The following is an 11,478-nucleotide window of genomic DNA, read 5'->3' on the forward strand; positions in this document are numbered from 1 at the left end:
TCTTTGTTGAAGAGGGTCTTTGCAATCCTTCTGCCTAGTCCGCCATCTTGCCGGAAATCCTCTCAAAGCTTCTTGTTATTTCTAGTTATTCTCTGTTTGGCTAAGAGTAGAGATAGACATTTGGAGGGAAAAAAAATAGGTGGGGGGACCAGGTTTGCTGGTCCCATTGAGCCTGGTGGAACCACTGAGACTATGGCCCCTAGCTGCCCTTCAGTTCTGGAATTGAACCCACACTTGTGGTTTCCAGCCAAACACAAGACAGGCATATGAGTTGAACATTTACCTCAAGTAGATACTCTCCTTGGAGAGAACAATCATGGGAGAAAGAAGGGTTGCTTATGCACAGGGAGACAGCTCAGGGGGCAGTAGTCCATGGGGGGATGGACATGGGGAAGAGGTAACGATAGGGAGGAAGTGGGAGGGGAGCTGTTACATTGTGGTAAACTCTGGTCAATGTCATGAGACAAAGTATATGTGAACTGCTGTAAGGAAAGTGAATTTGCTTTGTAAATCTTCACCCAAATCACAATAAAAAATAAAAATAAAAATAAGTGCTTCTGAAGTTAAAAAAAAAAGAGTAGAAATAGAACTTTAAGGCATTAGACTCATAAAAATTTACATTTCTTAACAGAAATATATTTGTCTATCATACCCAGTCATCTATTGTACCCTATTTGACTTTCAATAAACCAAACACACTGCTGTCAAGTCGATTCTGACTCACAGTGACCCCTCCTTTGGTTTCTGAGGCAGTATCTTTACGGAAGTAGATTGCCCAGTCTTCCTCCCGATAAGTGGCTGGTAGGTTCGAACCGCCAACTTTCTGGTTAGCAGTCAAATGCCTTAGGCACTACGCTACCAGAGCTCCTTGTTGACTCTCAATTGTTGTTGTTGTTGTTATATGCCATAGAGTCAGACTTGACTCACAGCGACCCCTCCTTGGGTTTCCAGGGTGGTATCAATGCGGACATAGGCACCTTCTAATAAAAGCCTAAATTCCATAACTGTAAACTAATTTTAATAGCATTTACAATGTCCATTATTCATGGCTAAAATGGAATGTTAATTATTTATAATTAGCAGACTGCTCCCAATGTTGGGCTCACAGCAGTAACCACCCACTCAGCCAAGTAGCCATGTGTTTAAAAAAAAAAAAAAAAGCAGAGTTTGTCCACATTATTCACATTTTCTGCTTCTACTCAAAGCCCTCACCTGTCCCAGCAGCTGTGTCTCCACTAGGCAGAATGCTGTAAGAAACTTCCAAGACACAACAGCTCAGCGTCAGGGCTCAAGCCTGGCTGAGCCAGACTGAGCCAAATCACCAAGGGAGTTAGTTGGTCTGAGATAGGCCTAGGGCACAGATTTCGTCTAAGCTCCCTATATGACTCTGATGGGCAGTTAGAATGAGTGTTACTGGGGTGCAGAATGGGTTCTGCTTAGTATATTTCAATAAATACATAATTAGTATTTTGCACTTTAAGTATGTTAGGTTTAGAATAGACAAGCTTACTACCAGTCTTTAAAATATAAATAAAATGAAAATCTTTGTAAAACTCACAATGAATCCAAATACGACTGTGGAAAAGAAACCACCAATGAATCCTTCCCATGTCTTTTTAGGAGACAACTAAAAAGACCAAATAAAATTAGAGTTATTGCACTCAACAAACACACACATATATATGCAAATTCTGTTCAAGGAGTTCCCCGAATTATTTGTCCATTTCTCCTTCCTTTTTTCTTACTGAAATAGCTTTGTAATCTTGTTTCCTTCATTACATGATCCTGACTTACTTGTTCCAATCCCTCTAAGAGTATCTGACACACAGTAGGCCCCCAAACATTTGACAAGCTATAGATGTCCATCTGTTTCTGTCAGACAGGCTCAATGTATTTTCTTTTTCTAAGGACAATAAAGTCTATGCTGAAATAATAGTCTCATGGCTTTTATGCTGATATAACTCCCCCTCAATGGAATGATATTCATCGCAAGTACACACAGTCTATGTCGACCCACAACAGACTAAAAATCCAGTAACTACAACAAAACATGGACACTATAGCACATCTGATTTTCATGTATTCCCAATACATTTTACAAACAACAGTTTTCTTTCTGTTTGGTAAATACTCCATAGTCCCCAAATATTTTATTTTCTCTACAGTTATTCACATATCCTTCTGCCTTTGGTCACAATGTCTGTCTGTCTCCATGAAGAAAGAACATGTTATGCTTGTATGAGTAGATACTATTTCAGATTCAGGTTACTGTGCCTCCCGTCAGTAGGGCAACCAGGGAGGACAGTCTGGAACCTAGTGATGCAAGGGTCAGAGGACAAGGTTTATGAGTGTTTAGTGCTAAATACTCCAAAGATGTCATTAAGATAAGGACTGAGATGTGCGTGGGATACTAGTAACCACTGGTGACCTCTGTGATGACCATTTCAGTGGAACAATAGAGACAGAAGCCAAATATCTGAGGCAAGTTTTTAAAGACTGAAACCAATTATAGGCTAAGCTACATATGCTCTTTATAGACCTCCTGTCCTAGTGGTCATAAAGCCCAAAGCCAGGAGGATTGGCAGAAGTGGTTTCTTGACAAATCTTGTAATAATTCTGCCATAGAGAAGGGATAAACAAACCTTCTTCTCGGATACTTTGGACTTATTGCCATGAAGTAGGCTTGGATTCAAACTCAAAAATGCCTGCTGACTATTTTATAGATAGCTTATCAAATTAAATTCATTCATATCGTATTGACTTAGTGGTTAACTTGCTTAATTAGATCTGGGTACACATAGTGTTGCCATGAGTTGGAATTGACTTGATGGCAACTGGAAATTATTACATAATTAATCCAGCCTGATAAATTCACTAGAAAGACACTGAGATCGTCCATAGCTATTAAAAGCCTCACTGAAGGTTTCCTAAGCTTATATTTTCCAGCCAATTTAGAATTTTTGAGTACTTAATTAGTTGCTCTCGTGCTACAGAATGTTTAGTACACTTTGAAATATATAGCTTGCTTGCCAGTATCCCTACAATGCAGCCTAATGCTATATCCTGGACTCCCAGATGGGGAAGTTTGTGGTTTTTTGGAGGATAGGCTTTCTATGCATTCTTTTGGGAATATTCAGCTACCCTCATATCACTTGGAACAGCCAGAAAGTTCTACATCTGAACTGTCTCAGCCCCTTCAAAACTAACCTTCATATGATAACACTGAAATAGCCAATTAATATATTATTTGTGGGAATATTTCAAGGACTTTGACTACTATGTGGACTAAGTAAACTCTACCTGGAATCCTGATATAAGAAGTTTTCTATTAAGAAATTAGTTCTAGAAAACAATATGCTTTGTCTTTTTTCCTAATAAAAGTATTGTGTAACTTAATTTATTTCCTTCTGTCTTCATTGACCATAAACCAAACTACATAGAAGGCAAAACAACAAATAAAGTCTTGATTGCATAATTTTTCTCTCTCAGCAGTAAAATGCCTTAGGCACTACACCACCAGAGCTCCTTACTTTTCATTATTACTTGCATATTATCAATATTTTATTGTAGGAACTCATTATTTTTTTGGGGGGGGGCATGAGTTTGGGTATAAAAGGCTACTAATGGGACTTGCGAATGTGAAAATTGTACAAATCACATTTCAAAAATCTGTCAGAAGAGGAAGAGATGAGGAGACAGCTTGAGGAGAGAATGGGGTCAAGAAAAGGCTTGTTTATAGGGTGTAGGGGAGAGGGATAGAGGAGAACTCCGCAATGGCTAAGGAAAAGAAACCAACAAAAAGATGGAATGAACCTTCAAGAGAGTGAGAGAGAGAAATTAATTGAGTCAAGTCCTATTCTAAGGAGCCAAAAGAATATCTAGTAAACAACCCAGTTGGAATCATTGGAAAATACAGCTCAGTGCCCCTATACTATGGCACTAAGGAAAATCATGGTACCTTGGAAATAAAAAAAAAAAAAGGTGCAATAATATCAAATTACTGAAAAGTTTTCTCCAGTAGCTAATCTTTAAGGTCATGGTAGTGGTATCTTTGTAATATTTTCCTTTACCTTAATTAATGGAGTTCTCCCAAAAAAAAATCCAAAAAGGTAAGCAGTTATGTCATTGCAGATAACACTTGAAATTGGAACAAGGAACCTTTAAAAGAAAAAAAAAGCAGCAGAAAAAGTCCATCAATCCATATGATTAAGTGGTAAATATTCATATAGGTTATGACTCATAATGAACCAGTGTGATAATCCTTTGAATTACATGGTGGTCTAATCCACAACAAAATACTTGCCAAAACACTAGTGGAAACAATAAATAAATATTACCCAAATTTGCCCATTTAGCAATTAAGCAGAACAAAGCCTACAAATAATCTAATATCAGGGAGAATACTGCTAAGTAAAATATTAAACAGTCAACTTTTATAGTTATGGATATTTAAATTCCAATTTTATGAGTGAGCTATAAAATATAAAATAAAGCCAGGTTGAAAGTTTATCTTACTAAAAGCAGCCTTTTAAAATGGAAAAGAGTTACTTGCTTACACTGAATATAATCTGATAAATTTATACTAAATTTATACTAAATTCTTAATACAATTTCTCTCTCGAGTAAAATGATCAATTTTAATTCTTTCTTTGCCGATGGCTTCATTGAACCCCACTACTTCTACAAACCAAAAACCAAACTCACTGCTGTCAAATTGATTCTGACTCACAGCGACCCGTCCTTGGGTTTCTGAAGTGGTATCTCTATGGAAATAGATTGCCCAGTCTTCCTTCCGAGCAGTGGCTGGTGGTTTGAACTGTCGGCCTTCTGGTTAGCAGTCAAATGCCTTAGGCACTAGGCTACCAGGTTAGACTTGGTAAAGTAAAGGGTCAGCAAAAAAACAAGAGAAGACCCTCAACAAGATGACTTGACACAGGCTGAAGCTATAGGCTCAAACATAGCAACAACTGTGAGGATGATGTAGGACCAGGCAGTCTTTCCTTCTGCTGTGCATAGGGTTGCTATGCGTTGGAACTGACTTGATGGCACCTAAGGCTGGCGGTTCAAACCCACCAGCCACTCCTTGGAAGGAAGGTTGGGCAATCTACTTCCGTAGTGATACTGCCTTGGCAACCCAAGGAGGGGTCACTATGAGTCGGGTCCAACTTTACGGCACACAACAACAACAACATAACGTGGCAACATAACACTGGTTAGCCTGGAGAAAAAGCTTAAGATTTAAAAAATATTATTACATTTTCTCTACATTTCTTTTAAACCCATTAAAGGAAATATTTTACAGTTGATGTGTTTTCTCAAGATTAATTTATTCCCTTGCTGACTGCTTGACTTTTTTTAACCAAAACTGTATGTGTGTGTAAACGATTGGAATCATATACACACTTTTAATTGGCGCACATTTAAAAATGTGCAGTTAATATATTAGTAGGTTCTGTACAAGTAGTACAGAGAGAACACATCAACAGTAAAAGATTCCATCTAATGGGTTTAAAAGGAATGTGTTGTTATGTGCCATCGAGTCAGATCCAACTCATAGCGATGCCCCCTTGGGTTGCCGAGGCAGTATCACTACGGAAGTAGATTGTCCAATTCTCCTTCCAAGGAATGGCTGGTGGGTTTGAACCACTAGCCTTCTGGTTAGCAGTCAAATACCTTAGGCACTGCGCTACCAGAGCTCCTAAAAGGAATGTAGAGAAAATGTAATCAAATTTTTTAAAATCTTAGGGTTTTTCTCCAGGCAAACCAATGTTATGTTGCTTTGTTATGTTAGGTGCCATGAAGTCAGTTCCAATGCATAGCGGCCCCATGCACAGCAGAAGGAAACACTGCTGCAGCCTGTGTCCAGTCATCTTGTTGCGGGTCTTCCTCTTTTTTTGCTGACCCTCTACTTTACCAAGTCCAAACAACACTAATAAAAAAAGTGCTTCATGATTCTGTAAGCCACTGCTATAGAGCAAACAACTCCATATATTCAAATCTGGAAATCTACTCTTCCATTCTAGCTGAATCGAACCCACCCAGCTTTCAGTGAGAGAAAATGCACACTGTCAACCTTTCATATTCTTTTAGATTCCATGTAAACAATATCTTTCTTTTAAAAGTCTATGCTTTGTAAAAAGTGACCTTAAGATTTATCAGCACCTAAAAATGTAATTAATTGTTTGGGAATTTGATTTAAAATCTGAGTAAGAAAGATTTCTAGTTGTTAATGAAGCCATTTTGTGTTCAGTTGCCAATGAGTAAGTAAAACTCAGTAACATATTTTGACAGAACAGAGAGACAACAAATAGCAAGTTTTGGTAGCAATCTGAAAGATACCATCCAATGTTAAGAGTTTTCAAGTGTTATGACACCATAAATATAAAACAGCATAATACTGTCCCCTTACCATATCATGCCTTCAAACAGATTTTGGATGACAAGATGTGACTGAGTTACAGTTATCAGTAAAGTGACATGAGTCCATGCGAACTGTTAATAGCCCAACAACACAAAAATTAGTGAACATAACTCATCAGTGCAGCTGAGGAAGCAATAGCAAATTTGAAACACAAATTTCTTAAATGACTTCTGGTAAAAATTTATAATATGAGGTCATACAAAATAAATGTAGTTAGTAAATCATATTCATTTTATTGCCTACTGGAACCTTAAAGTAACGAAAACATTTAAGAAGGTAATTTTAATTTGTATGCAAATGGCAAGCTAATAATACTGAGGCACATCACTAAATTTAAAAAACATAAAAAATAAATCATAATCTTCAATCATGAGGTTAAAAGGAGAATGAGGATTTTAGGCTGTTTTATGGCATTTGGAGAGGTACATTTTATTCTGGCTGCATTCTGTAGTTATTAAAAACGCTAAACACTATTTTTTGTTCCCCAGAACCCATTATGGCAATTTTTCTCATAAAGAGTTCTTCCTAATTTCAAATGATCCAAACTTGCAAGGTTCAATTGTCCTTGAATTCCACATTTTACATCTGAAAGCTGATCTTCACAGATCTGTTCAATGACAATATTTAATTTCAAATGTTCAATGAACTCTGCATTTCACCAATCCCATCTAATCTGAAAGATGGCCACCTTAGTGTCTTTTAGCATCATCACTAAGAGTAGAACATGAACAAAGAGAAACTAACATTTCCATGAACTAGTCCCATAATTTTGACTGGAATTTTAAAAAGTGACTTTTCAAAATTATTAAAGATTTTGATTTGTTGATAATAAACCTGTTTCCCATTTCAGCAAATAATATACTACATTTGTTGTTTTGTTTTATTTTATTTTATCTGCTTGAAAGATCCAATTCTCTTTTATCATGGTTGCTTGAAAATACATAATGATTTTGTTCCAGGCGGCATCATAGATATTTTCACAAGAGAGTCTATTATTTCTCATTTGTCCTGATTCTAGATTTTCACTAAGAATTTTACTCTACTTTTAGACCCCCTGAAATTAGAAAAAGGAGGAAATAATACAATTTTCCAGTGATAATGCCCAGCAGGATGTACTGATGGAGAAAATCAAAGCATATAATCTAGGAAACACAGCCCAAATCTAAAACAAGTCTTACTAAACAGGAATTCATAGATCAAAATAAATAATAATGATGTAATAATTAAAAAAATAATTGTATAGTCTTATGATTAGCTTCATTTTAAGGAAATATGTACATCATATGCAATAATAAATTTCATAAAGCATTGTAACTTGTCTACACCAACCCCAATACCTTATGCCATAAAGAATTATGCAATTCTATGACTAACTACCAAGAAAATGCATGCTCTGCTTTCTGCTTTCTGCTCATGCTAATAGCCAGTCAGCCTAGTTACTTTACATAGAAGAATGTGGCTAGGGAGCTATAAAGCTCTTCATATTTCCACAAATTCAAGGACTCCAATTAATTTCCATTTAATTTTTTAGACTTTGAAAGTATTTAAAGAAAAAAGTTTTGAGGAAACTTTGAAATAAAGTGAAAGTTTTAAACTTCAATGTTCTGTATTTAATGGTGATCCTAAAATAAAAACTCCCTCATACTCACATAGCACATAAACTAGCAGATGAGCTATTTTCTCACCACAGAAAGAAATTAAAAGTAAAGGTGTTTATTTCCAATAATGGCTGAAGAATAATGGTTGATACATACCATGTAAAACTGCAGACGATAATGTTTCTTTACTAAGCTCAGTACAAACATGCAGAAACCTGTTGAGGAACAAAAGCAAGTGCTTATTATACAATTTGGTACAAAGTGTAAGATTCACTGAGCCCAAATAAGCCAATTTCCAATACTATATCTACCCTATCTAGACATCATTTAACTACCCACTAATGCCATCTCTCCTAGTGTCTTATATTAAGCATTTAAAATAAGTTTCTTGAGGGAAAAGTGGTTATGTTCTCCAAAGTATCTGATAAATATATTCTATGGCACAGATTCAATAAACAGCTCTGCAGTAATTCAATGAAACAGTCCCTTGATAATATGTGAACATTGAGAAAAAGATCTTGAATTTCAGTGGAATAAAATTTATTAGCTATTATCAGTTCATCAAGTGTAAATATAGAATGTTTTCAATCTCTAAGCAAGAGACAAATACTTGCTATTATGGCAGCTAAAATTCATTGAACACTTACTATGTTCCAGGCATTTTCTAAGCATTTTACATGTATTAACTCATTTAATCTTTGCAATATTCCTGTGATACAGACACTTCTTATGACCTCCATGTTCCAGATGAATAATAATGCATGAAGGGCTTTATTAATTTACTGAAGATCACAGAGTCAGGAAGCGAGGGATCCTACTGATCCTCAGTCATGTAGTTCTATAAAACCATACTTAACCAGAGCAGCAAGATTCAGTTTAAGAGTAACTTGAAATTTCTCAGAACCATATTGTACTAATTACAGTAAAATATACTACTCTCAATTTCTAGATTTAAAACCAGTATTTGTGTTTGTATTCATATATTATAAATTTATTACAATGAAAATTTACTTAATAAAAATTCCTATTTTATTAGTAAGATCTAATAATCATATGCTAAAATAATGGGGGGCAATATAAAATACTTCTTGTCCAATAAAATTTATCAGTAAACTTCTAAAGATATGTGTTTCACAGAGGTGGATCTTGAAATGGTATAAACCAAGTTCAACTGCAGATTAACAGCCACATGTACATTTTATTCTGCAAATCTTTAGCGTGAGCTCTCTGAGATAGAAATTGAGTTGTTAACAGCACGATCCCATATAAGGAGTTCTGGTGGTGTAGTGCTTAAGGCATTTGGCTGCTGTGACAGTTGGAGTTGTGTGTCAACTTGGCTGGACCACAATTCTGTGTGGTTTAAGCAGTTGTGATGTGGTTATTACCATGATGGGATCAGATGTATATGTTTTGAGCAGCCAATGTGCTGAAAGGGAGTTTCCCTAGGGGTGTGGCCTGCTTGCAGTATATTTGTGGACATCCTGGGAAAAGACTTCTCTTCTGTAGGTCGGGATTCTGCTGTGCTGCCTACAACTGTTCGTGAGCAAACAATTCGTCATTTGTCGGAGTCAACAGCTGGTATACTGCCTGCCAACCTTCAACTTCTCAGCCCCTGCAGCCACGTGAGTTGGGAAAAGCCTCCAGCTTGACATTTGATCCAAGAACTTTGGACTTGCCAGCTTCTATATGTGTGTGAGCCATTTTCCTAAGATAAATTTCCCTTTCTCTCTCTATATAAGCTTTATTGGTTTTGTTTCTCTAGAGAACCCAGTCTAACACAGCTACTGACTACAAAGTTGGTGGTTCAAACCCACTAGCTGCTAGGTGAAAGAAAGATGAAATGATCTGCTTCTATAAAGATTTATAGCCAATGGGAATCATTATGAATAGGAATTATCTCAATGACAGATTTTTTTTTTTTTTTTTTGGTGGTGCTGTGGTTATAGCATTGGGCTGCTAACCAAATACTCAGTGGTTCAAATCCACCAGCTGCTCCATGGAAGAGAGAGGAGGCAGTGTCCTTCCACAAAGATTTACAGCTTTGGAAACCCTATGGGAGTTGCTATGAGTCACAATCAACTCAATGGCTGTGGGCTTGGTATTTTCCAGTGCCTAAGGCATTTGACAGCTAACCAGAAGGCTGCCAGTTCAAACCTACCAGGCACGGCTAGGAAAGAAGGTTGAGCAATCTACTTCTGTAGTGATATCACCTGAGAAACCCAAGGAAGGTTTCTATGAGTCAGATCCGACTTCACAGCAGTGTGCTGTGTTGCTGGGTTGTATCCCATATAAAGTAAATACTAGACTTTATGTATCTAATTTAAACTTTCCAAAAACAATTCTATGCACCACAATAAGCTAGGGTGCTACTACACCTTCCAGAACAAAGAATCAAATAGAAGTTGCCGTTAGATGTTTTTTAATGATTGACTGGAAATGTCAAAGCATAAAGAGTAATGACAAATGATGAAAATTCACTGACCTCAGATCCTATTTGTCACCTATTAGGGAATAAGAATAAACTGACTAACACTATGCAAGACTGGACTGAAAAAGCACGGCAGGTTTGGAGCGGCTGAGGGAGGCCAGGAAGGAAGTGAGCCCATGTAGCGGGTTTGCAGTAGATGAGGGAGCCAGGAAGGAAGTGAGCTAGCTGGTGGGGCAGGTTTGGAGAGGATGAGAGAGGCCAGGAAGGAAGTGAGCTGCTGTGGTGGATTTGGGGTTTCAGCGAAGCTTACAGAATAAGACAGACTTGGAAGAAAAAAGAGGCAATCCACTTTTTAAAAAATTGGCCAGTGAAAACCTTATGAACAGCAGTGAAACGCTGTCTGGTATATCACTGGGAAACTTTTTGAATAGTCCTGAAATATTGTCTGATATAGTGCAGGAAGATGAGCCCCTCAGGTTGGAAGGAACTCAAAATATGACTGGGGAAGAGCTGCCTCCTCAGAGTAGAGCTGCCCTTAATGATGTGGAAAGAGTAAAGCTTTTGGAACCTCCATTTGCTGATGTGACACAACTCAAGATGAGAAGAAACAGCTGCAAACTGTTTAATAATAGGCATTAATAATCATTAATAATCAGAACAAGGAATGTACAAAGTATGAATCTAGGAAAATTGGAAATTGTCAAAAATGAAATGGAATGCATAAAGTCAGTATCTTAGGCATTAGTGAGCATTTGGGAGCTCTCATAGCATAGTGCCTAAGATATGTGACTGCTAACCAGAGGCTGGCAGTTCAATCCCACCAGCCACTCATCGGGAGGTGGACTGGGCACTCTACTTCTGTAGAGATACAACTTGAAAACACAAGGAGGAGTTGCTATGAGTCAGAACCAACTTGACAGCAGTGAGTTTGGTATTTTGTTGTTGTTTGTTGTTGTTGTTGTTATGTGCCGTCGAGTCGGCCCCGACTCATAGCGACCCCTCCTTGGGTTTCCGAGGCAGTATCACTACGG

At 37.3% G+C, this 11,478-nt stretch overlaps 1 protein-coding gene across 1 annotated transcript in view; it reads right to left on the bottom strand.

The window, feature by feature from the left end:
• The window catches only part of CDS1 (CDP-diacylglycerol synthase 1), a 125,184-nt gene that overhangs the window by 19,026 nt on the left and 94,680 nt on the right, over positions 1 to 11,478 (bottom strand). The window contains exons 6-9 of the mRNA XM_007948832.2: positions 8,176 to 8,234; positions 6,410 to 6,492; positions 4,071 to 4,158; positions 1,559 to 1,627 (exon numbers count right to left, since the gene is read on the bottom strand). Of these exons, the coding sequence (XP_007947023.1) occupies positions 1,559 to 1,627; positions 4,071 to 4,158; positions 6,410 to 6,492; positions 8,176 to 8,234 (299 nt within the window). The remainder of the gene's footprint in view (positions 1 to 1,558; positions 1,628 to 4,070; positions 4,159 to 6,409; positions 6,493 to 8,175; positions 8,235 to 11,478) is intronic.

This window comes from Orycteropus afer, unplaced genomic scaffold (genome assembly GCF_000298275.1).
Source record: "Orycteropus afer afer isolate SDZICR_OR568_19922 unplaced genomic scaffold, OryAfe1.0 scaffold00227, whole genome shotgun sequence".
Taxonomy (NCBI): domain Eukaryota; kingdom Metazoa; phylum Chordata; class Mammalia; order Tubulidentata; family Orycteropodidae; genus Orycteropus; species Orycteropus afer.